This window comes from Neofelis nebulosa, chromosome 4, assembly GCF_028018385.1.
Source record: "Neofelis nebulosa isolate mNeoNeb1 chromosome 4, mNeoNeb1.pri, whole genome shotgun sequence".
NCBI classification, from domain to species: domain Eukaryota; kingdom Metazoa; phylum Chordata; class Mammalia; order Carnivora; family Felidae; genus Neofelis; species Neofelis nebulosa.
The window spans coordinates 118,689,149-118,716,411 of record NC_080785.1 but is presented as its reverse complement, the minus strand read 5'-3'; the positions used below and the strand labels follow the sequence as shown (position 1 = coordinate 118,716,411).

At 45.3% G+C, this 27,263-nt stretch overlaps 1 protein-coding gene across 1 annotated transcript in view; it reads right to left on the bottom strand.

The window, feature by feature from the left end:
• Positions 1 to 14,736: 14,736 nt before the first annotated feature.
• LHFPL4 (LHFPL tetraspan subfamily member 4) overlaps positions 14,737 to 27,263 on the bottom strand; it is a 32,660-nt gene continuing 20,133 nt past the window's right edge. The window contains exons 3-4 of the mRNA XM_058726105.1: positions 21,027 to 21,263; positions 14,737 to 18,508 (exon numbers count right to left, since the gene is read on the bottom strand). Of these exons, the coding sequence (XP_058582088.1) occupies positions 18,408 to 18,508; positions 21,027 to 21,263 (338 nt within the window). The 3' untranslated portion in view covers positions 14,737 to 18,407. The remainder of the gene's footprint in view (positions 18,509 to 21,026; positions 21,264 to 27,263) is intronic.

Here is a 27,263-nt window from a genome sequence, read left to right as displayed (position 1 = left end):
GAATCCTTCACCTAACATCATACCTAGTGGCGAGAAACTAGAAGCTTTCCCATTAAGGTTGAGAATAGGGATGGGTAGGGAGTTTAAAACAAAAAGGTGTGACTCAGTTGGTTAAGCTTTCAACTCTTGATTTCGCCTCAGGTCATGGTCTCCTGCAGAGTTTGAACCCTGCATCAGACTCTGTGCTGACAATGCAGACCCTGCTTGGGATTCTCTCTCTCCCCCTCTCTGCCCCTCTCCCACTTGGTCTGTCTCTCCCAAAATGAATAATAAAAAAAATTTTTTTTAATAAATAGTTTTAAAAAGGAATAAGGTAAGGAAAGGAGGAAGTCAACTCTTGTAAAACATTGTACTGGAAATCATAGATAATGCTATAGGACAAGAAAAGAAAATCAAAGGCACACGGATTGGGAAGGAAGAATTTCACAGATGACACAATCGTAGCAAATCTGAAAGAATTAACAAAACCTCATAGGACTACCGAGCATTTATAGCAAGGTTGCAGAATATAAGATTAATATACAAATGTCATTTGCTTTCCTGTACACCACTAACAATTGGAATTTGAAAACTAAAACATTTACATTAGCACCAGTAAAAGTGAAATAGGTATAAGTCTTAACAAAATATGTACAAGACTTATATGGAGAGAACTACAAAACCAGTGACAGAAATCAAAAGAAAACTAAACAGATATTACACGGTCGTGGAAAGGAGGAGTCCATATTAAAATGTCCATTCTTAACTGGTCTATAGATTCAGAATCCCAGCAAGTTATTTTGTGGATATCAACAAATAGGCAAAGGACCCAGAATAGCCAACACAATATTGAACAGAAGAACAAAGAAGAGTAACACTACCTGACTTCAAGACTTAAAGCTACAATAATCAAGATTGTGGTATTGGAGGGGTGCTTGGGTGGCTCAGTCAGTTAAGTGTCTGACTCTTGATTCTAGCTCAGGGCATGATCTGTCAGTTCATGAGATTGAGCCCCAAGTCAGGTTCTGTGCTGATAGCATAGAGCCTGCTGAGATTCTCTCCCTCTCTCTTCCTCTGTTTCTCTGCTCCTCCCCTGCTCACATGTTCTCTCATGCTCTCAAAATAAACTAAAAAAAAAAAAAAAAAAAAATGGTATTGGAATAAGAATAGGCAAATAGACTAGAGTACCCAGAAATAGACCTACACAAAGATAGTCAACTGATACTTGACAAATGAGCACAGGCAATACAGTGAAGAAAAGATAGTCTTTTCAACAAAGGTGTTATAACAACTGGATATCCACAAAAATTAACTCAAAATGGATTATGACCTAAATGTAAAAATGAAAACTATTAAACAACTGGAAGGTAGGAGAAAGTCCAGAAAACTTTGGGTTTGGCAATGGCATTTTAGATAAAAACCCCAAAGCCTCCATCCATTAACGAAATAATTGGTAAGCTGGACTTGATTAAAGTTGACTTCTGTTATGCAACAGGCACTGTCAAGAGAAGGGGAAGACAAACCAGACTGGAAGAAAATATTTGCTAAAGATACATCTGATAAGACTGTTAATCAAAAATATACAAAGAACTCCTAAAATGAAACAATAAGAAAACAAACTAAAGCAATCTACAAATTCAGTGGTGTCCTTATCAAAATTCCAATGGCATGTTTCCCTGAAATGAATAATCTTGAAACTTAAATGGAGACACAAAGAGCCTGAACAGCCAAAGCAATCTTGAGAAGAACAAAGATGAGACATAATGCTTTCTGATTTCAAACTATACTGCAAAGTTATAGTAATCAAAACGGTATGGTACTGGCATCAAAACAGACACATAGATCAGTAGAACAGAATAGAGAGCCCAGAAATAAACCCACACATACAGGGTCAATGTACTTACAACAGAGTACCCAAAAATATACAATGGGGAAGACAGTGTCTTCAATAAATGATATTGGGAAAACTGGATGGTTACATGTAAAAGAATAAAATTGGACCACTATCTTACACCATACACAAAAAATGAACTTTAAATGGATTAAAGACTTGAATGTAAGACCTGAAACCATAAAATTGGAAGAAAACATAGGCAGTGAGCTCTTTGACATCAGTCTTGGTTGTGAGTTTTTGAATATGACACCAAAGCAAAGGCAACAAAAGGGAAAATAAATAAGTGAGACTACCTCAAACTAAAAAGTTTCTGCATAGCAAGGGAAACTGTCAACGAAATGAGAAGGCAACCTATGGAATAGGAGGAAATGTTTGCAAATCACATACCTGATAAGGGATTAATATCCAAAATCTAAAAAGAGCTCACACAATTCACTAACTCAAATATTTAAAGATAGAGAATCAGAATAGACATTTTTCCAAAGAAAAAATAAGGGTGGACAACAGGTATGTGAAAAGGTGCTCAACATCACTAATCAGGTAAGTCCAAATCAAAACCACAATAAGATGTCATTTCAGGGCACCTGGGTGGCTCAGTTGGTTAAGCATCCTACTCTTGATTTAATTTCAGATCATGTTTTCACAGTTTGTCAGTTTGAGCCCCACATCAGGCCCTGCGCTGACAGCCTGCAGCCTGCTTGGGATTCTCTCTTCTGCTCTCTCTGCACCTCCCCTGCTTGCACACTCTTTCAAAATAAATAAACTTTAAAAAATTTTAAAAAGATGTCATCTCACACCTATTAGGATATCTTCCCCTCCCACCCTCCCCCCACCCCCAGTTTGGAAGCCAGTTGAATTTCTGATGGAATTTACTTACAATAGGGTGGCCAGGCCCTTCCATGCTGCCCAGGGCTCCAGGGGTAGGAGCAGAAACACAGTTTAAGGCTGAGGCTGCTGCTGTGTCCTGGATGCAACAACATCCTGTTAATCATGTTAATCAAGGAAACAAAAAACCCTCTAAACTCTATGGCAAATGGCTATTCTTTTTTTTTTTTTAATTTTTTTTTCAACGTTTTTTATTTATTTTTGGGACAGAGAGAGACAGAGCATGAACGGGGGAGGGGCAGAGAGAGAGGGAGACACAGAATCGGAAACAGACTCCAGGCTCCGAGCCATCAGCCCAGAGCCTGACGCGGGGCTCAAACTCACGAACCGCGAGATTGTGACCTGGCTGAAGTCGGACGCTTAACCGACTGCGCCACCCAGGCGCCCCAAATGGCTCTTCTTAAAAAGACAAGAAGTAAACAGTGTCGGTAAGGATATGGAGAAAAGGGAACATTTATACACTATTGGTGGAAATGTAAACTGGTACAGCCAATGTGGGAAACAGTATGGAGATACTTCAAAAAATTAAAAATTGAACTATATGATCCACCATTCCACTTCTGGGTATTTACCCAAAGGAAGTGAAAAAACTAACTTAAATGTGTGCACCAAGTATTCGTAGCATTATTGACAGTAGCCAAAATGTGGAAGCAACGTAAATGTCCATTCATGCATGGATGGATGAAGACTCTGTGTGTGTGTGAATATTATTCAGCCATAAAGAATGAAATGTGTTGGCTCAGTTGGTTAAGCATCTGACTCTTGATTTTGGCTAAAGTCATGATTTTGTTGTCCATGAGATTAAGCCCCACATCGGGCTCTGCACTGACAGCATGGAGCCTGCTTGGGATTCTCTCTTTCTCTCTGCCTCTCTCCCCCTCACATGCCTGCGCATGCACATGCACACATACGTGCTCACCCAAAACTTAAAATTATTAAAAAAAAAATTGTTTTAAGTTGCCATTAAAAAAAAAAAGAATGAAATCTTGCTATTTGTGACAACATGGATGGACCTGGAGGGCATGTTGCTACATCAATTAAAGTCAGAGAAAGACAAATACCATGTAATCTCACTTATATGTGGACTCTTAAAAAAAAAAAAAAAAAACTAAAGTCATGAATACAGAGAACAGATTGGTGATTGCAAGGGAATGATGAAAGGTTAAATAGGTGAAAGTGATCAAAAGGTCAAATACGCAGTTAAAAAATATACATCCTATAGGTGTTGTGTATAGCATGGTGACTATATAATTAATATTGTGTATATTCACATGTTCCTGAAGGAGTAGGTCTTCAATGTCCTCATCACAAAAGTTTGTTGTAACTGGTGATGGATGTTAACTAGACATTGTGATCATTTTACAGTGAGTTGCCTGTTGAACAATGTGAGATTGAACTTTGCAGACCTACTTCTATGTGGATTTTTTTCAGTAAACATATTGGAAAAATGTTTGGAGATTTGCAGCAATTTGAAACAAATTACAGACAAACCACATAGGTAGAAATACCAGGGGGATAGTTAGGTATTATTGTCAGAATACACTATATAACCTATAAAATATGCTTTTATTGACTGTTCATGTTGTTGGTATGGCTTATGTGCTCAACAGTAGGCTATTACTAGTTAAGTTTTTGGGAAGTCAGAAGTTATACATGGATTTTGAGCTATGCAAGGGTCAACTATATATACATACATTTAACCCTTATGTTCTACACCTGACTGTAACTAATGTTATATGTTAAATCTCAATTTTAAAAATCAACAATAAGACTTAACAGGGAGAATGTAACATCAGACATACATAGCCTTCATGTTTTAGGTCCGGCCAACACTGTTAGCCTTATTTCCTCTATTTAAACCTTTTATGTCTACCAATATAACTATAATTTCCTTAAGATCAGGATTTCACTCTGTTTATTCTCCACAGGGCTAGCATACAAGATGTGCTTTAATTCTTTTTTTCTTCTTCTTTTTTTTTAATTAATCTTTATTTATTTTTGAGAGAGAGAGGGAGGCACAGAATCAGAAGCAGGCTCCAGGCTCTGAGCTGTCAGCACAGAGCCTGATGTGGGGCTCGAACTCACAGACCTCGAGATCATGACCTGAGCCAAAGTCGGACGCTCAACCGACTGAGCCACCCAGGCGCCCCATGAATGTGTTTTAATTATTTAAGAAATTGACAGAAGGGACATGAGGAAAGGAGAGAGAAAAACCTTTTTGGAAAAATTAATGTGGATTTAACTAATTTCCTAGAAGATCCAACAAAGTTGAGGATTTTAATAAGGAGTTAATATCCAAAATATGTAAGGAGCTCATACAACTCAAGAGCCAACAAACAGTAACATATAAGTGATATCATATGTTATTTGTCTTTCTCTATCTTATTTCACTTAGCACAATACCCTCAAGTTTCATGTATATTGTTGCAAATGGCAATATTTCTTTTCTTTTTTTTTTTTTTAAGTACAAGGAAATTTTCTGCCTAAAGGACCTTATAAAACAGAAATGGTAGTGAGGAGAAGAAGTAGTGTTTAGTTTACTCATAAAAGATTTAACATATTATTTAGACACATTGGTTTTTAAAGGCTCTACTTAATGTGTGCATGCATTTTAAGGTCCATTATTACTGATACCCACCAGTAGGTATAAAGCCTTCTAGAGCTCTTAAATAAAGCTTTATTTGTAGTTATCTGCAGATTGCTTCCCTCTCATATCCTTGGCAAAGAAAAAAAGAACCTGATTAAAAAACGGGCCAAAGATCTGAACAGAATAGACGCTTCATGTACAGATGGCAAATAAGTATGTGAAAAGATGCTCAACATCATATGTCATTAGGGAATGGCACGTTAAAACAATAATGAGATGTCTCTAGTTACCTATTAGAATGGCCAAAATCCAAAACACTGACAACACCAAATGCTGATGGGGATACAAAGTGATAAATACCTTCATTCATTGCTCGTGGGAATGCAAAATGGTACAACTACTTTTGGAAGATATTTTGGCAGTTTCTTACAAACTAAACATACTCTTTTTTTAATGTTTATTTACTTAGAGAGCACAAGCAGGAGAGGGGCAGAGAGAGAGGGAGACACAGAATCCAAAGCAGACTCCAGGCTCTGAGCTGTCAGCATAGAGCCCAGTGGGGGGCTCAAACTCAAGAGCTGTGAAATCATGACCTGAGCCGAAGTTAGACGCTTAACTGACTGAGACACCCAGGCACCCCAAAATAAATGTACTCTTAACTATACAGTCCAGCAGTCACACTCCTTGGTATTTACCCAAAGGAGTTAAAAACTTATGTCCACACAAAAACCTGCACATGGATGTTTACAGCAGCTTTACTGATAATTGCCAAAATTTGGAAGCAACCAAGACGTACCTCAGTAGGTGAATATCTGGATAAATAAACTGATGTATCCAGAAAATTGAATATTATTCAGCACTAATGACATGAGCTGTTAAAACCATGAAAAAAAAACATGGAAGAACTTTTAATGTATATTACTAATGGTGAAAGAAACTAGTTTGAATAAGCTACATAGTGTATGATTCTAATCCTCTGACATCCTAGAAAATGCGTAAGTATGGAGACAGTTAAAGATCAGGGGTTGTAGGGAGGGAGGAATAAGTGGGTGGGATACAGGATTTTTAGCATGGTGAAATTATTTTCTATGATACTGCAGCAGTAGAGATCTGCCATTACACATTTGTCCAAACCCACAGAATGTATAACACTAAGAGTGAACCCTAATGTAAACTGTGGGCTTTGGGTGATAATCATGTGTCATTATAGATCCATCAATTGTGACGAATGTACTGTTCTCATGGGGGATGTTGAGAAGGTGGGAGGATATGCATGTGTAAGTGGTGGGGGAAAATGTGGCAATCACTATACCTTCTCAGTTTTGCTGCGAACCTAAAACTGCAAAAGAAGTTTTGTTTAAAAGGTGACAAGTATAGAAGACAGGTCAAAAAAGACACAAAATGTGTATAATAGGAGTTCCCAAAGACAAATAAGGAAACAGAACAAATACCAAAAGTTATAATTTAAGAAAACTTTCCTGAAATATTTTAAACTACCAATTGAAAGAGGATACTGCATATCTGGAACCCAGAATGACCAATATCAAGACATCCTAGTAAAACTGTTGGAGTTTAAAGAAAAGGAAAAAATTTGGGGTATCCAGGCTTCCCAGAAAGTTACTTAAATGGGAAGAAAATTTAGCTATATCATTATATCAGGCTTTTTTTTCACAGCAACACTTCATTGACGAAAAAAGATGAAATATTTAAAATACTCGGACTGTTGGGGCTCCTGAACGGCTCAGTTGGTTAAGCATCTGACTTCTAATCAGGTCATGATCTCCCAATTCATAAGTTCGACCCCACATCAGGCTCTCTCTGCTGTCAGGGCAGAGCCCGTCAGCATGGAGCCCACTTCAGATCTCTGACTCCCTCTTTCTCTGTCCCTCCCCTGCTTCCTCTCTCGCTCGCTCGCTCGCTCGCTGTCTCTCTCTCTCTCAAAAATATTTAGGGGCTCCTGGGTAGCTCAATCAGTTAAGCATCCGGCTCTTGATTTCAGCTCAGGTCATTATTTCATTGTTCATGGGTTCAAGATTCAGGTGAGCTCTGTGCTGGCCGTGCAGAACCTGCTTGGGTTTTTCTCCCTCCCTTTCTCTCTCTCTCTCTCTCTCTCTCTCTCTCTCTCTCTCTCTCTCTCTCAAAAATAAGTAAATAAACTTTAAAAAGTTAAAGAAAATAATAATAAATATTAAAATAAAATACTCAAGACAGTGATAGTTAAGCATCTCTTGATTTCAGCTTAGGTCCTAACCTCATGGTTTTGAGTTCGAGCCCCGTGTCAGGCTCTGCTGACAGCATGGAGCCTACTTGGGATTCTACCCATCCCCCAGTCAATAAATAAATTAATTAAATAAATAATAGGGATGCCTGGGTAGTTCAGTTGGTTGATCATCTGACTCTTGATTTTAGTTCAGGTCACAATCTCACAGTTCTTGGGTTTGAGCTATATTGGACTCTGCACTGACATCGCAGAGCCTGCTTGGAGTTCTCTCTCTCTCCATTCTCTCTGCCCCTCTCCTGCTTGATCGCTCTCTCTCTAAAAATAAACATTTTTTAAAAGTTTTTTAGGGGCACCTGGGTGGCTTAGTTGGTTGGGCGACTGACTTTCGCTCAGGTCATGATCTCACAGTTTGTGAGTTCGAGACCTGCATCGGGCTCTGTGCTGACAGCTCAGAGCTGGAACCAATTTCAGATTCTGTGTCTCCCCCTCTCTCTGCCCCTCCCCTGCTCACACTCTGTGTCTCTCTGTCTCTCGATAATAAATGAACGTTAAAAATTTTTTTTAAGTTTTTTAAAAATAATAAAATATTTAGACTGAGCCAAGTGTTTCATACCAACCAAACTGACTTTCAAGTATATGACAGCAGCAACCTATCCTCAGTGTGCAAGAACTTGGACATTTTTCATTTTTGTTAGCTCTTAAGTATCTATTAAAGGGGCACCTGGGTGTCTCAACTGGTTAAGCATCCAACTTCGGCTCAGGTCATGATCTCATGGTTTGTAAGTTAGAGCCCCACATCAGGCTCTGTGCTGACAGCCTGGAGCCTGCTTCAGATTCTGTGTCTCCCTTTCTTTGCCTCTCCCTCTCTCTCACTCTGTCTCTGTCTGTCGAGGGTAAATAAACATTAAAAATTTTTTAAAAATCTATTAAAAACTGGGACGCATGGGTGGCTCAATCAGTTAAGCATCCAACTTCAGCTCAGGTCATGATGTTGCAGTTGGTGGGTTTGAGCCCTGTATCAGGCTCTGTGCTGACAGCTCAGAGCCTGGAGCCTGCATCGGATTCTGTCTCCTTTCTCTATCTCCCCCCATCCCACTTGCACTCTGTCTCTCTCTCTCTCAAAAATAAATAAACATTAAAAAAAAAAAAAAAAGGAGAAGAATCCATTAAAAACTGAGCTTCAGGAGCACCTGGGTGTCTCAGTTGGTTGAGCATTCCAACTCCTGGTTTCAGCTCAGGTCATGATCCCAGGGCCGTGGGATCGAGCTCCACATCAGCTCTGTGCTGAGTGTGGAGCCTACTTGGGATTCTCTCTCTCTCTCTCTCTCTCTCTCTCTCTCTCTCTCTCTCTCTCTGTCCTTCTCCCCCACTTGTGCTCTCTCTCTCTAAAATATTTTTGTTTAATTAGGAAAAAAAAGAAAAAGCTTCAAACTGTCTTGAGAAACATCAACAGAAAATCTGGTAGTGAGTTAATTATATACAGTTAGCTATATGTAGAACTAAGAGTAAATGAGGGATGTAAAGAGAGGTTGTACTATAAAATAGTTTATGTGGGGCTCCTGGCAGACTCAAGTCAGTGGAGCATGTGATCTGATCTCAGGGTTATAGTTTGAGCCCCATGTTTGGTGTAGAGATTACTTAAAATCTTTAAAAATAAATGATTTATGTGACCTAGGCAAGATCGATATAGTACAACTAAAAAATATAAGCTGAAAAGAGTATATTTTTAGTGATCATATTGGTGGCAGTGTATCTGAAGCCTTTAATGTGGGACAAAGCAAATGAATCCAATGTCTTTGACAGGATTCTCAATATAGAAGGGGAAAGGAATTATAGTTCGATGTTAAACCAAAGCCTTTCATGTATCAGTATCAACTCATGAGGATTTTATCACGGATGGATGGATGGATGGATGGATGGATGGATGGTTGGATGGAGGGAGGGCAGGATGGATGGATGGACAGACAGAGAGATATAAACAGATCTGTTGGATGGATCCTATATACATACAAGTTTTGTGTGTCCCTGTCTTAGCTCTATCAACAGGAAAATCTTGGAAATAGGGCTTCTTGGAGAAATTGCTGACTTTGATCTAAGGAAGGAAATGTACAAGATCAGTCTAGAACATCTTGTCATACCTGAGAGGAAGGATACCATTAAAGATAATTAGGGTTAGGTGTAAAAGATTCTCTTTAAAGAGGCCTTTGCTGACCAGTGATGGGACATTTTAACCATTAATGAGGCTAAGAAATGTAATGGAACAAAATACACCAAATATGTTTAAATTCATGAGTTCATAATGGTACCAAAACATAATAATTGTTCATCTCTGGAAGATGTTAGGGAACAAACTCTATTTTTGAAAACTTAAATAAAGGGGAACATCAGTATTTTCCTTGTCTTTCCTACATACATTGTGTGACTGGCCAAATAGGTTGTAAATACGGGTGTTTCTAGAAGTGTTTCCACAAATACCTGAAGACAGAATGATAGAATTGGAACATCACTGTTTTGTAACTTCTAATGACACAAAAACAGTTGGACATTATGTATCTGATGATGAAAAAAACCCAAAAACTATGAAGCATTTATTAAAATGCAACACACACACACCTGAATCTGAATAAGCATCTAGATCCAAATACCAATTTGCTGTAAATATAGAGAACAGAGAAATTTGTTCAACTACACCCCAAGCATGAAGCCAGCAAAATTCCATCTGTGTATCACTGCATAACAAATTTCGTCAACAAATTACAAGGAGGGATAAAAAGAAATTAGGTGGGAAAAGACGTAAAAATAAAGTCAAAGCTAAACTATTTTGTTTAAAGTTGTTCACTTGGGTGAAAAACATAAATAAAAGTTGGGAACTGTTTACCATAAAAGTCAAGGTGGTGGTTACTCTGAGAGAAGAAAGGGGATCGTGATTATGGGCAAGTGAAAGATTTCTGGGGTGAATAGCAAGAATCTGTCACTTTGGTAATAGTAGGGTATTTTATAATATTCCATCTACCTGTACATTTGTTTTATGCTGCAACATGTTTAACAAAACAAAAACCAGAGTCTTAGCTAGCGCTTCTAAATAGGCAAACGACCCTGCCACTAACCAGCCTGTGATCTTTTGAGTCCAGGGCCTATGTCTGATTTATTTCTGTATTTCCAGAGCTTAGCAGTACCTGACCAGAGCAGACATTCAATTAATGTTTTGTTGAATGCGTAAATGAATTTGAAGAAGCCTCCAGGCCACTCAGGTTGGATTTCTGTACCTGCTTTGGCACCTAAAGGAGCCTTCCAGCACCTCCAGATCTGTTCAGGTGCCAGCAGCTGGCATTACCAGTCCTTTTGCTGTGCCTAAGTGGACTTGAAAGGGATTTCAAACTGGAGCTCCATTTGAAGCTTTGAGTCTCGTGAGTTCTACCAACTTCATGCTTTTGTTACCCTTAGTCATTTCCCAAAACAAGAGTCCTCTGTGTCATCTGGTTCTTGGTGCTCTTGACCCTTACAATGTGGTTCTTTCTCTGTTCTATCCTTCTCTCCCAACTTTTCTGTTGTGCTCTCTGGACACCTCTTTGAGAGACAAATTTTTTATGTGATATGGAAATATGGTTCTCTCCTTAGGACACCACCTCCTTTGCAGCTCTTTTAAGTGGAGGCTCCTCGGGTGCCTGGGTGGCTCAGTTGGTTAAGTGTTTGACTTCAGCTAGGTCGTGATTTCATAGCTCACAAGTTAGAGCCCCACATCGGGCTCTGTGCTAACAGCTCAGAGCCTGGAGCCTGCTTCAGATTCTGTGGTCTCCCTCTCTCTCTGCCCCCACCCCCACTTGTGCGCTCTCTCTCTCTCTCTCTCAAAAATAAATAAAAACATTTAAAAAGTTTTTTTAATAAGTGGAGACTCCTCTTTCATACATCTTTTTGCCTGAAGGTTCTCTCCAAATGTTCCCAAATATATCTTGTCCTTCAGGTAAAAATTCTTGCTCCACTGATGCACACAACACCTGGTTATTGTGCTTGGAGTTTCTTTCTATTTTAGCCTTCACCACTCCCTTTGGTTCTTGGACAGACAACTTTGGCTCATCTGCACCCCAATTTCTGCCACTATTCCCACCATTTGGGTAGACCTCCTACCCAGTGCCTCACATCTCAAAGCTGTCTTTAAGAATTAGAATATTCAGGTCAAGCACCCAGGTTTCTAACCACAATTTCCTCTCCTTCCAGCTCTTTCACATAAACTTTAGTCCCTTATTTTCTCCATCTATCTGTCCCATCACAGGCTGTCTTTCTGTAAGCAACCTGGATCTCATGGTAGGAGTGAAACACTCTTTTAGGACACTCTGCTTACCTGGCACCTACCTACGAATCTACAGTCAGCCTTCTCTGTGCCTGCCCTCCTGTTGGTTGATGTCTCCATAAATTCATGGTCATACATCAGTTTTGTGGTCCTTTGGCAGCTCCTGTAGAAACTGTTCCAAACTTTCACCATTTCTTCAACCCCACTGCTCATTCCCTCCTCTCAGTGGACAGTCTTGCCTCCTGCTTCATTGAGAAAATGGATACTATCAGGCAAGAACTCCCTAAATCTTGTACTTCCCTCTACCCCAAAAAAGGCTTTCTTGCCTCTTCTCAGTCGTTCTCTCTTTACCGTTAAACTCTTACTGGCCATGGGGCACGTGGGTGGCTTAGTCTTAAGTGACCAGCTCTTGATTTCAGCTCAAGTCATGATCTCACAGTTCGTGAGTACAATCCCCACATCAGGCTCTATGCTGACAGTGTGAAGCCTGCATGGGATTCTCTCTCTTTGCCCCTCCCCTGTTCTCTCTCTCTCCCTCTCTCTCCAAATAAACTTAAAACAAACAAACAAACAAACAACCTCTTACTGGCCATGATCTAGGAACATTCAGAACTGTTTCATATAAAGAAAGATTCCACATCCTGAAATTCAACAATGGTGTCCTTGCTTCCAAATCCAGTAGGCACACTTTTCAGTCCCTAATTCTGAACTTCTTGGCTCCAGTTGACCTTTCCCTTGAACTTGAAACCCTTGGTTTCCATAACACACTTTCATGATTTTCCTCACAGCTCTGATTCTTCCTTTGTTCTCTCCTTTTGGACATCCATTCCTCTGACCTTTATGTGTTGGTGTTTCCAGCATTCACTTCATAGCCCTGTGCTCTTCACACAACACAGTCGCCCTGAGCAAAGGCATCTCTGCTTTACATTTCAACCATTATCTGAATGCTCATGCTTCTGGCCCAGATCTGTCTCTTGAGCTCCCAAATCCATCCCAGTCAACTGACTATTGGACAACTCCACTGTGATGTCCTGCATGCTTTTTTTTTTTTTTAATTTTCTTTTTCTATGTATTTCTTTAAGTAATCTCTACAACCAACATGGGTCTCGAACTTACAACCCTGAGATCAACAGTCACACACTCCACCAACTGAGCCAACAAGGCACCCCCCACATGCTTATTAAGCTTAGCAAGTCTCTAACTGAATTGGTCATCTTGTTCTGGTGTTATACTGACAATTCTTTCTTGTCCCCCAAGCAAAAAATGTATCCATTATCCTTGGTGCCACTCTCTTACCCAATGTCAATCAATGAGCTACCAAGTGTCTGTTCTACTTCCAAAATAGCAAAATTCTCACCTCTCAGCAGACTCACTGCCACCACCTTGTTCACCTTGTTTTAAGCCAGACTTTTTCTTTCTTTTTCTTTTCTTTTCTTTTTTTACTTAGAGAGGACACATGAGCAGGAGAGGGGCAGAGGAAAAGAGAGAGAGACAGAGACAGAGAGAGAGAATCCCAAGCAAGCTCCATCCTGTCAGTGTGGAGCCCAACACAGGCTCAGTCCCACAAACTGTGAGATCATGACCTGAGCTGAAATCAAGAATTGGACACTTAACTGACTGAGCCACCCAGGCACCCAGGCAAGATTTCTGATTTCCCTTTCATTAAAATTGTCTTCCTCTAACTTGGCTCCCTAACAGGGCAACCAGAGTGATCTTCCTAAAATGCAAAATTAATCATGCCCCTCTCTGGCTGAAATCCTCCCTGGTTCCCATTGCTCTGAACCTGTCTCCAGACTAATCTCTGACCCTCCCTGCTTGCACTTTATAGTTCAGCATTGCCAACTGCTTTTAGTGCTCTGCACATACCATTCTGTTTCTTACCCAGCTCTTTCCTCAAGCTGCCTTCTCTCTCATGAATGGCTTTCCTGACCCTTGCCTGCCTAACTCCTATTCATCCTCCTGTGAAACGGTCTCCTGCTCTACCCACCCCACCAAATGCCATTTAAGGTGTCTCTACCCAGGGCACCCACAATACCCTGCACCTGCCACATTTTACATCATTTTTACATGTTCATCTCCCCAATCAGATTGACACTTAACGTAGGGTCTCTCTTTTGTTCTTTAAGTGCTTAGACTATACTAAGTGCCCAAAATGTATTGAAGACTCAGTTTCCAAGGGCACAAATTATAAATAAATGTAGCTGCCACATGGGACATGTTACAATGTGCCAGATGCTGTGAAGCAACTCACGTTCCTTCATTTGTTCCTTACAATCCCCTGAGATCACTGTCATCAATTCCATTTATGTAGTGGGGATTTAGAAAGAGGCAAAGGGACCCGTCCAGGGCACACAGGCAGAAAAGGGTGGAGTCATGTTTGCCCTTGTCAGAGTCCTAAGTCCAAAATCAAACCTATGCAGTCAACCAGCACTGTGTAGAGACTTCTAACTGCCTGCTCCATCTATGTCTCCTTTCTCCTTGGAAGAAGAACCACAGTTTTATTTGGCGTGGCATGTGCCCATTAAAGGATTACATTTCAGCTAGGTACATCCCATCCTATGGGATTTCTAGAAGTCTCCGTCAAATGAAATGTGGCCAAATGACTAGAGCTCCAGCAGCCATATTGGGCCATGAGGTGTCCTTGAAACTGGAAGCCAGGATTGAAAATGGCAGCACAGAAAGGTAAGGAGCCTGGGTTCCTGATAATGCTGCAGGCCATATTGGTCATGGTCTGGCTATCTCCAGACTTAATGTGAAAGGAAAATAAGCTCTTGTTAAGCCACAGTGTAGCTCCATTAATATGCAGCCAACTGGTACAAAGGGTAGAATCTCACCCGTCTTGATCCCCTGGGGGCCAACTCAGAGAAGAAGAAACCAGCATGGGTGATATAAAGTGTTTCTTTATTTGAACATCATTCCACCTGCACTGAAGCTCAAATCCAGCAGCAGCAGAAGGGGTCAGGACTGAAATAAATGTTACCAAACTGGACGATGAACAGCGAGGACACATTCAGACAGAACTTACTAATGGCGTGTAGACAACACCAAGCTATCCTAATGACACACAGCACAGGCCCCTGAGATCTGCTGGTCAGAGCTCTGGGAAGGACTATCCCCCTCATTCCCTTCTCAGGAAACTCCATGCTCACCCGAAGGCTAGCCCTCAGCCAGGCAGGGACCTGCGCAAGTTTCTTGTGCTGGGAAGGTCCCAGCTTCTCCGAAGAGAGGGTTCCCCTGTCTCAATCACACTGGAAGCTGGAGAAGGCTGACTTCCCTGTGCCCAAGCAGGAATCTCAAGAAGGCCAAGGAATTTCCCTACAGCCTTGTCTAAAAGTTCTCAGCTTGGATAGTCCAGGCCTGAAAAGAATCAATCCTACCCATGGTCCTCAACCCCTCAGGAAAAACATGTTTTCCTGAGGGGGTACTGGTTCCCAAACAGGAAAGTTTTCACATCCTAGAGATTCAGAAGGACTTGACCAACCAGTGCTCTCAACCACCTCCATGTTGTGGCTGCTTCGGCCTCTTCTGAAAGTCCCCAGACCACATAGCAAAGACAACCTATTAGTGCCAGACCCCTCTCATCCAGTCACAACTCGGGGGAGGAGTGCCTCCATGGGCCACTCAAAGGTCAACTTCTTTAAAGAAGCAAGAGTCCCAGGGGCCACACTGAGGTGGGATCTCTGTATTCATCTCCTCCCAAAGGGAAAAGTCAATTTGCCTGCCTTGGCTGAGGGCAAACCACAAACCTCCCCGTGTCCATGATGGCTTCCTTGCCCCTAGAGAGCCATCTGGGCCACAGGGTGATGGTACTTCAGCCTCACATGGGGCCCCTGCCTGAAGCAATTTCCTCACTCTGGTCCCACCTGTGCTGAAGCCTGAGGGATGGGGCTATGGTTTGGTGCCCACTCCAGCCTCTTTCCCTTCCCTGTGTTCCCCTGACACTCCTTCACCTGCCCAACCCTGCTTTCCTAACCCCACCCACACTCCTAGGTGCATCTCTGGGCAGCCCCTTCCTCAGCAAGGTGGCAGCTGGCTGGATGCATGGTGACTTGGAGGCACTCAGACCCCACCTCAAAGGGATTGACATCCCTCTTCCCTCCCACTAACCCACTCCAGTCATGCCCCTGCCCCAAAGAGGTGGGCAGTAGCCTCAGCCTCTGAGGGGCGGTTCTAACATCCCCCCCTCCCACAACAGGGCTCCATTGCCCCCACACTCCCCCAGCAGTCCCCTTGGGGGAACAGGAGCCCTGCACACAGTGCACACACAGCAGCCACTCCTGTTCCTCATTGTCCTGCCCCCATTACCCTCCTCTCCTCCTCATGCCATCCCCCTGCACTCCAGTCTGCTATCCACACCTCACCTCTCCATTTGCCTCCTTCCCTGTCCCTATTCCTTCTCCATCTTCCCGGCCACCTCCCCACTACCTCCAGGCTCTCTGCATCAGGGTCCCCTCTCCCCTACACTCTTCATCTCTCCTTTCCCCATTTCTCTGCCTCTCCACCCCTTCTCTCCCCTTTCTCATTCTGGCTCTCTCCCATCTCTCCCCCTTCCCAGATACTGGCTCCTGCCCACCCACCCTGTAGCCTGCCAACACTGGGCTTTGGTTTGGATCTTTAAGGAACTCACTTCTGCCCCCCACTGCCTCCCATGAGGCTCCCCAGACCCTCCCATTTAGCACAGGCCCCAGGTGTAGAGCCCCACACTGCAGGTAGAGCCCTGGGGGAGTGGGAGAGGGGAGCATGGGGCTGGAGCCAGAGCACCAGACGAAAGGTGTTTGCCCAGGATGGGGGAGTTGGTGGAGGGGGTGGAAGGTCAAGACTTGGTAAGTTCCAGGTTTCAGGAATCCTACCAGGACCCAGCATCTGACTCCAATTAGGGTCCAGATGGGGGTCTCAGGCAGAGGATTTCTAGGGTCTGTCTTGGAAACCCTCTCAGGTCCAAGTCCTATGGAAATGAACACAAGATTGGCAAATACATGGCACTCGCTGCTTTTCTCCCCTCCTTTGGTTGAGACCCGGATAGGAAGTGATGACAAGCTTCCCCACTGAACCTGCAGAGGCCTCGTGCTCCTGCTACACAGTGGACCAGTACTTCCTCCCAGTACCTGAAGACAGTAGTAGGCACACTAGATGAAACCAACCTGCCACCTGAACTGGGAGCTGAAAGGGGCTGTCCATGTCCCAGGCCAGATGGCTCTACTGCCTGCCAGGTCCACCAGGCAGCGAGGGGAGTTTATAAACACCTGGAGTCTCCCTCACTTGCTCCCGGCCAAAGGGAAAGGAGACGCCCCCCCATTAGGAGAGGAAAGAGAGAGGACTCCCCATCTGCCCCCCGCCACACACACACACACACATACGCGCGTGCACACATACACTCACTCTGTCACACACATGCACGCGCGCACACATACACACACACACACACACACACACACACTCATGCCTCAGCTCCAAGCACTGCCCATTGGGCTGCAGACCCTGGGCATACCGCAAGGCGAGAGGTGGGCAAGGGGAGGAAGTGGAGGTAGGGATAAGGTTACAAGGCCTGGGGATGGGGACAGGGGGTACCCTGTTCAGAGGTGACCTGCAAGTTCAAGTTATGCAGAAAAAGTATCAAAGAGGCAAGACAGTCTCTGCCCTTGGCAGATGCCTGGGCTGGGGGCATGAGAAGGGGCAAAGGGGTGATGTATCCCCTAATTCCCCACTCTCGGGCCCCCCTCCCAAACCCCCAGCCCTGACAACAGGGCCAAGAAGTCTGTGCTGTACAAAACAGGCTGGGGTCAAGGGTCCAGTCACTGGTGAGACACCCCAGCAGAGAGGAGGCCGGGCCAGCCCCAGGTTGAGCCCCTTCCAGCCCCAGCTGCCATGATCAGATGCCATCAAGACAGGAGTCCGAGCACCCCCCCCTACTGCCTCCAGAGCCTGTCTGTCCTCAGTCTCTGGGCTGCCCAGGGCCCCAGTCAGCCGTTGACAGGGAGGCCCTGTGCTTTCTCCCTCAGTGCAGCTCAGACTCCTTTGGGAGAGATGAGAACAGGCTGGAGCGGGTGGCAGAGAGGCCCCAGGGAGGCTGGTGGCACCTGGAGCTCTGTAATGATATGATGGAACCATCATCGGAGGAGAAAAAAATAGGAAAAAGTCCGGTCCACCCTAGGCCAGTGTCTTGAATAAGTTTCTGCAGGAGGCAGGGACCAGAGGAGGCAAGGATACAGCCAGGCAGCAGCCCTCCAGACTGAGGGGGCCTGGGGAACTGGAACCACTGCGTCTCTTCCCCTGGAGACTTTGCAGGGTCCCCAGGCCAGGCTAGGGAGGAAAGGAGAAGCCCAAGGGCCCGGGGCTCCAGCTCCCTTAGGTCAGTTGAGGGAAGAGCAGAATCAGGCCCTCCCCCACACTGCATCCCAGCCCCGATCTCTTCAAAGCCTGGAGCTACAGGCAGGTAGCAGATGAGAAGTCAGTCCTCGATGGGGTCTTCCCCTGGAGCTTGAATGAAGGGATGAGAGGGCAGGCAACGGGAGAAGCTGAGGACAGGTCAATTCCTGGGCTGTGATCCTGGCCCTCAGGGTCCCTGTGAGTGAGCGACGGGACAGGGGAGGACTCCCCATCCGGAGACATCACCCCCTGGCCGCAACACAGAGCTTACTGTAGAGCCCACAAAATCTATGAGAGAGAGAGAGAGAGAATTGGAGAAAGTCAGAGACTGCCAGGGCATTGGGGCTCCCCTCAGCCACTTCTCAGGTGGGGTGGGCAAAGCTGGGCAGGGAAGTGACCTGCACAGGCTGTGAAATCCCAGCCAGGCCTCTGCCTAGCTGGATGATCTTGAGCCATTTGACCCCTCTGAGTCTCATTTTCCTCATCTATACAACGGTCATAATAGCCTCCTTCACAGAGTGATTCTGAGGGGTGAAAAAGACATAAATAATTATAGCTAAGGGCTTTTTCACAATGTTTAGTGCCTAGTAAATGCTGGAAATGATGGCAATTTATTTTATTTTTTACTTTTGTCCCAGAGGTCTAGCTCAGAACTGAACTGGAGGGATGGAGACCCATAGAGGCTGAGGGAAGGCAAACTGGGGCTCCTTCACATCGCTCTTAGCACTGAGAATAGGGCACTTTGGGGAAGGAGGAGAGGACGCTGGCTGGGCCCATCTCACCCATTTGCACCCCAGACCTCTTCTTCAGAAAGGCGGTGGCTCTTAGTAATGCACTTCTGGAAGCTGCCACCAGAGGGCAGGCCCTGACCTCACACCAAGAGCACAGAAACCACCAGGTGTCAGGGTCTCCAGGGACAGGAGGCTCACAGACAGGTTTTAGCAGCCCAGCAGCCCAGGAGGGCCCCCGAAAAGGAAGCAGGCAGCAGGGAAGAGTCTGGCCTTTGAATTTGGACCTGGGTTCAAATCCTGGCTGCACTGCTTCGGTGACCTTGGGCAAGTTAACTGCACCTCCCTGGGGACTCACCTTTCGCATTTGTAAAATGGTGGCCATGATGTCTGCTTGATGGGGAGTCTTGAGCAGTGACAGTTTTTTCTGAGTATTCATCAAGTGCCCCTTAATAGACATAATCTTTCTTCTTCACAAGACAGCCCTGTAAGGTGGTACTATTTCCACCACCCTCATTTTATGAAGTGCAGGAAACTAAGGCTCAAGGACATGAAGCCATTTCTTGATCAACCTGCTTCCCACACAGACGGTCTGCCTTCAGTCCAAGGGTTCCACCACCAAACTAACCTGCCTCCTGCCAGATGAGATAATAAGCCTCACTGCCATTATCCCCATTTTATAGGTGAGAGACTCCAAGAGAGGAATATAATTAATGGAGAGTGCTAAATATACACCCAGCACATGCTAATGTGACATGCAGGGTGCGACTGTGAAAACCACTACTCCTATTTCTCACTGCAGGGAATGCACACGCAGACAGACGGGTGTCTGTCCACTGGTGCCATCCCTGCCCACCCCCCACCCCCCCGCCCCCCGGCCCCTTGCTCCAGGGGCAGGGTAGGCTCCTGGCTCAGAAGACCAACCCTTCTTTGGAGAGTAATCTGGCACTACCATTACAATTGTAAGTGTGCAACTCCACTTCTGAAAAAGCACCCAGAAAACATTGTATATAACAAGGCACAAAGATGTCTAGCCTAGCATTGTCAGTGATGGTAAAATCCTGGAAACCTCCCTACCAGTCCCTAAAAGGAGAATGGTTAAGAAATTACAGTTCCTCCATCTGATGTAATGCTAAGCACTGGATATAAAGGGTTCTCCATAAAAGGATAAAGAAAGATCTTTCAGATATGCTCTAGGGTTGGGCACAAGAAGCAAGGGATTTGTTTAGGATGATGCCTATCCTGTGTTATATTAGCACATAACACTACTATATATTTTATAAAGGGACATATAACATATGTTATGTACATATATGCATAAATATCTGATAACAGTGGTTAGCACTGAGCCTCTGGCCTCGTGTGTCAATTTTTTCTTTGCTGTATTTCAGTGTTACTTGATACATACAAAAGTTGATATGTAATATACTACGTATACAAACACCTGTGTGGGCTCACCATGAAAGAACTGTGATCGCCAATAATTTGTACATGCCTACACACCCACATCTCATGCTCCTGGCCTCCCCTCTTCTATCCCAACCACAGATAACCATCATCCTATCTTCTGTATTTATTGTTTCTTTGCTTAAAAAAATATATACAGTACTACCATAAACATATTTATTATTAAGCCACACATTATTTCATGTCTCTTGGTTTTTTATTGAGCTCCATAAAAATATCATTCTGTCATCTTCTGGAACTCTATTTTTTTCCCTCTCTTTCTCAATATTATGTTTCCAGGATGTGTCCATTCTGTTACTTATAACTAAAGTGTATTCATTCATTATGCACTATTCCATAATATGAATATATCACCATTTATTTATCCATCCTCCTGTCAATGGCCATTGTTTTCAGGAGTTTGCTATTTGAAACTGCTGCTAAGACCGTCCAAGCACATTTCTCATGGGTTTATACTCCTGGTTGGGTCTGCTGGGTCACAGGCATGCAAATGTTGGGATTTGAGGAATAACGTCAAATGGCTTTCACTGCCTGCACCCTTTCCAGCTCTGGTTTTGTCTGAGTACTCTGTGACACCTCTGGGCCCCACCCCCGGCCCCAAGCACACTCGCCTTTGTTCTCCTGCTTGAGCTCCTCCTGCAGCAGGTCTGTTTGCCGGTTGCCCAGCACAAAGGCGAGGAAGGAGAGGATGAGGGCGTTGAGGATGCCGATGATGGCCAGGATGTACGCCCAGCGCACTGAACAGTCCCCCAGGGAGTACTTCCCGGTCTTGGCCCCACACATGTCCCGGATCGTCTCGGCGTCCCAGCCGTCGGGGAAGATCATGCAGCCCAGCACAAGGCACAGAGCTGAGGGGACGCGAGGCCGGGCACACCGCCATGGTCAGGGAGGAAGAGAGAAGGGGTTGAGTACTCCCCAGAGCCAGAGGACCACCACAGCCCTCCAGGCTGGGCTGCGCAACCCCCTCACCCCCGCCTGCCACCCCCTACCCCACCTCCATCCCCCACCTCCGCCCCCGCACCCCCCCTTCTCCCCCCCACCACCCACCCGTCAACCCAAGACCCTGTTAACCGCTTCTGTGGGTTCCAGAAACTTTAGGGTCTGAGATGGCCTCCTGCCTCGGGGAGCAGAAGCTTTCTGGGACCCATAATGCCCCCATCAAATCAACTCCTCCAGGAAGCCTTGGTGCAAATACAAGAAAATAGTAACTCACGCTCAGCTGCTTCAGCTCCCTTTAGCATCCTGACCATGCTTACCCCCTCCCATCCTCCTCGTTCTTTATTTTTGTCATTCATTCAACAAACATTTATTGAGCGCCATTCCCTTCCCTTCAAGATGCTGGACCTACGTTCTCATTCACGCAGTTGAGTGCTGCTCTCAAAGAAAAGACTGGAGTAAGTTCTTTCACTTACTGGGTGTACAACCTTGGGGATGCCACCTGTCTGTGTCTGTGTCATGGAAATTACAGCACTACCGCACAGGGTGGTGGTGAGGATTAAAGGAAGTCAGGTGTGTAAGGCACTCAGTCCCTGGCATTTTCTCACTGAGGGCCCCGCGTGTGCAGGCACTAGACTGGGCAGGGGATGGGGGCATTGCTTGCACTCCAGCCTCACAGAGTTTGCAGTTAGGCGGGGGAAAGGTCCGTGAGAGCAAAGACATTACAGGGCTGGGGCTCAAATCCTTACTCACGTCTTTTCTAGATGTGGGAACTTAGGCCAGTTCCTTCACCCGTGAGCCTATTTTCTCATCTGTAAAATGGGGCTAATGATGGCATCCAAGTCGTTGCAAAGATTACAGGAGGCAGCAAATGTAAATGCTTGACATAGTAAATCCCAGAAAAATGTTAAATGTTATTATTACTATCATCAAAGCTAGTCATAATGATAAAAAGAATAGTCACATAAATAAGGAAATTATTGGGGAGCAGGGAGCTTAGTTTCAGGCGGTGGAGGAGGGGAAACAGGGAGAGGCCAAGAAGAGGCTTCTACAGAAATAGGCCCCTGCTGGTTTCCCACCTTGGCATCCACTCACCAGTGTTTAGTGACCCACCTCTGCCAATCCAAACCCAAATAGTCTGTCTGGGTAGGCTCTTTGCAGTGCCCAGCCTAGTTGGTGGGACCTAAGTCTGAGCCAAACAGCACAAGCCCCACACAGCCAAAGAGAGCCAACCAGGCTCAGTAAGCAACCGGGGGCTGTGACCTTCCACTCCTGCCATGTGGTGTGAGCAGCTAGCCTTGTGACTTGTGACTGTGTCTGCGGCTTGATGTTGCCCTCTCGGTGTTCGACAGTCCCACCAGCAACAAGGTTACTGTGTCTGAGACCTGAAGGTTCCACACCAGGCCCATGGGGTGCTTAACCTGGATTTTAGAAGACAGTGGTGACAAAGAGAGGGTGGTGGTCAGTGCTGCCCACTGTCCCGGAGGCCCATCTAGTCCCCAGGGTGGGGAGGACGCCCTCAGCCTTGTCACGTGTCTCCCTCACCTATCGTTCAAGCAAGTGCTCCCTAGGCTCCAGACTCCCGTCTACCAGTGCGCCGGGGCACCTCGCTCTAAGGTTTTGCCTCCTGTAGCCTTCCTCCGTCCTCCTGTGACACGACAGTATTCCCCACATCCCTAGGTTGTGCTCCTCGTCCTGATGCAGGGCTCCCCCTGCAGGGCTCCCCCTGCTGCATCAGGTCACAGCACCGTGACCACACACACATTTAGGGCTGTGTCCCCTCTCCCCGTGCTTGCCTGCTGCGAAAAGTGTTCTTGGCAAACGGAGACGGCAAATGCAAGAAGCCCTGGGGTGAGAATGAGCTTGGGGGAGCTAAAGAATCCCACAAGTTCGAAGATGCACTTTGGCTACCCAAATGGAGAGGTAAGCTCAGGGGGAAATCGGTGCTGGAGATGTAAATTTGGGAGCTGTGGGCAGGTTAATCCCTGGGACTGGAGTTCTGGATACGGAGAAGGCCTAGGACTGAGCGCTTGGGAGGGAGGAGAGGAGGAGCCTACGGAGAAGGTCCATCCGCCCACCTCCCCAAATATCCCAGATATTTTGCAAGGCCCTCCAGGCCCCTGTCGGAGACGAGAGGAGGTTCCAACGCCGGGGTCGGGGAAGGGGAGCGAAGGAGCGCCCTGGGTATCTGAGGGCTCCGGCCCAGGAGGCGCGCTCCCGCCTCCTCAGCGAAAGGCTGGGGGTGACGAAAAGAGCCTGGGCATGGGCCAAGTCCACCCAGCCCCTCCGTTTCCCCTCCCCACAGGCCGCATTTCCTCTCCAGCCCAGAGCGTCGCCGTTTCCATGGAGACGGCGCCCGCACCCGGAGCTCCCGGCGGCACAGCCAGGCTCGCAGGGCGGGCCTCTCCCTTTGGCAGCTCCGCGCTCAGCCCTCAAGGACTTTCCTTCCCGTGGCCCTGCGCCCGCACGCTCTCGCTCTCACCGCCCACGTGCCTCTCTCAGTCGCGTGCCTCCCCATTCCTTTCTCTTGTCCACCCTTTCATCTTTCTTGTTCTGCATTTGTCTCTTGTTCTGCCACTGTCTCTCGGGCATGTCTGCATCGCGCTCAAGGGTTGGCCTCGACCCTCCCTCTCCCCTTGTCTGGTTAGATCTCTCTGCATTTAACATTCTTTCATCAGCCCTCCTCTTCTCTCATCCTTTTCTCGCTTCTCTTCCTTCTCTGGATCTAGCACCTGGCCCTTTCCTCTCTCCGGCTCTCCCTTCGAACACTGCACACGTAAATCCCGGGGGCCAGTAATGTGCCGGACATTGTGCAGGATGCTGGGGCCCCTGGAGGCGTGGTCTTCAGAAGAGGTGTGTGGAAGAAATAAAATCAAGTCAGTACACAAACAGAATACTTATGCATGTCAAGGAGTGCTTGCAAGGAAGCACACTCGGGGTGGAGACCCAGAATAACAGGATGCTGGGAGAGGGAGGGGGTGGACCTCTCCATCTCTAACCCACTCTCTCTGCCTTCTCTGTTCTGCAGCGTTGTAGGTGGTGGCTATGGGGCGCCCAAGGCTGCTCAGGGAATGGGAAACACCCAGAAGTCAAGCAAATGGAGAAAAACCAATCAGATGGCTTCCCTGGACCTGGGAGAAGAGAGGAAAAGACCACTAGGGACAGCCTAAAACAAGGAAGTGACAAAGAGTTTCAACCATCAGGAGATAGAATGACTCCAGGTAAGGCAGGTTTCATCCCCATGTGCTGAATGAGGAAACTGAGGCTGAAGTCTTTGGAGTATGAGTTCGAGTCTCTTTTGGAAATAATGAGCCGGCTGCTTTGAATCACACACACAGGTGTGGGGTGCCATGTGGGGTAGGGCTTCTCAAAGGAAGCATTTTTGACATTTGACCTGATAATATTTCATGATGGGGGGCTGTCCTGTGCCTTGTGGGATGTGGCACATCTCCCCCTGCCCCACACCCCACCCCTGCCGTCATCATAAAAAACATCTCCAGATATTGCCAAATGTCCCCTGGGGGGGTGGGGGGGGTGGGAGGGGGGCCAACCTGTCCCTGGCTGAGAACCACTAGTATGGGGAAGGGGCCCTCTGATGGGGCATCTTTATCCATTACCCTTCAGTCCACTGACTTCCCCTGCTCCAAGCAGCCAGAAAGTGTTGTGACAAAATTAATAATATGAATATTCATAATATGATAATAATGTTAACAAAGAGCATTGAGTGCTTAACTACATGCCAGGGTGCAGAGCTCCTGACACCATGATCTTGTTTAATGCTATTACAAATCTATAAGGTAGGGAAAATCATGATCCTCATTTTATAGATGAGAAAACAGGTTCAGAGGAAACACGTATCATATCTCATGACACAGAGCTAGTCAGTGGTGGGATCTGTATTTAAACCCAGACAGGTCTTTACTTAACATTTTTCTTTTAATAGCCTCACTTTTTAACTTAGAGGCATTTACTTAAAAAGTAAGCTTTATATCACTATCATAGAAAAGGAAACCAGGATCATTTGCCACAAATAGAAGGAAACTATAAATATAATGAAACCAAAACAATGTTCTTAGATCCTAGCTGGATACTTTTGCCTGCCAAATGCTCTGAGCATTCTCTCTCTGTTTAAGAGGTTTAATAGTGTGTGAGGAGTTAAGGAAATACTAGCACCAAACTGAGCCTTTCTCCTTGAAGCCATGAGACACTGCCCACTTTGCATGGCCTCAAAAGGAAGCTGAACTCCATTCTTCACTATGTTGCTTTAGGCAAAGTTGGTTTACCACTCTGGGCCTTGGTTTCTTCATCTGTAAAATGGGATAATGACATCCACCCACTTATTTCATAGCACTTTTGTGAGAATCAACTGGCAGGTGAGAAGAGGTATGCAAATTATTCCTGGTGAAGTGGGGACAGGTCATGGCAACTCTTGGGGAAGTGGAAAAAAAATTTGGACAAAAGAGATAAGTCTTTTTCCAGATAGTCAAGAACGGTGAACAGTCACTGCCTGTGGAAGGTGATTAGCTTAATTTTTACACATAATCATGACAGAGACCAGTACTTTGCTACTATATCTGTTCATCCCTCTTCCTTACTATTATAGCCCCCAGTTTTTGCTGAGAACTTGACCATCAAAAATAAAGCTTCCAGCTACCTTTGCAGCTACATGACTAGGCCACATGAGTAGGTAAAAATGCATGCAGATGTGCTATGTGTCTTCACGGAAAATAACTTTATATAAACAGATTTGTAAGGTTGCTAGAATGTGCTCTTTGCCCCTTTTTCGTCACCCATTCCTCCATCCTGCTGCCTGGAATGCAGAGGTGATGGCTAGGGCTCTAGCAACCATCTTCAACTATGAGGACAAGGGCCTTACCCAAGAGTGGTGAGGCAGAGCTCTAAAAAGAGCTCTTGACTTCAGGGGCTACAATACCAGCTCTGGACTGTCTAACTCTTGGGCATTTGTTTTATATAAGAGACTGAACCTTGGGTCATTAGACCACAATTATTTGGGTTTTCCTATCACATGCAGCCAAATCTAGTCCTAACTGTTATAGTAATGTGTTATTCCTTTTAAAGTTTGTATCACATATATGTATTGGGAGAACAGCTTTTTAATTGTGTGTCCTTGGGCAAGTCACTGCACCTCTCTGAACCTCCGTTGTGTCATCATAGGGATAGTGATATTTACTTCTTAAGGCCACAACGTATATTGGGTGGTCACCATCATCACTGTAATGGGGGTATGTCTCATTGTTTGTAGCGTGTGAAGGTGGGACATCTACTCTGCTTGGAGAACAACATGGCAGTATCTATAAGAATCGTACATGCACTTATCCCTGACTCAAAAATGTACCCTATGGCTGAACTTGTGCGTGTACACAGAGGGTGTGTATGGAGTATATTCACTGCACCGCCATCTTTATAACAAAGGACTGCAATGTCTATTAAGAGGGAACTGATTAAATAAAGGCTGGTATATCCATGCCATGGAATACTGCAAAGCTATTAAAATAAGTGGAGAACAATTGTATACACTGTCATGGAAAACCTTCTAAGATATATTAAGAAATTTTAAAAATCAAGGTTCACATTACAATGTATAGTATAATCCCATCTATGGCTTTAAGAAGGATGTACTTTTTTTTTTTTTTTTTAGTGTTTATTTATTTTTGGGAGAGAGACAGAGTGTGGGCAGTGGAGGGGCAGAGAGAGGGAGACACAGAACTGGAAGCAGGCTTCAGGTTCTGGGCTGTTAGCACAGAGCCCAAAGTGGGGCTCAAACTCATGAACTATGAGATTGTGACCTGAGCCAAAGTCGGAGGCTGAACCAACTAACCCACCCAGGCGCCCCAAGAAGGATGTATGTACCTTCTTACAAGGTAGAACAGGTAGAAGGAATGAGCATCTGT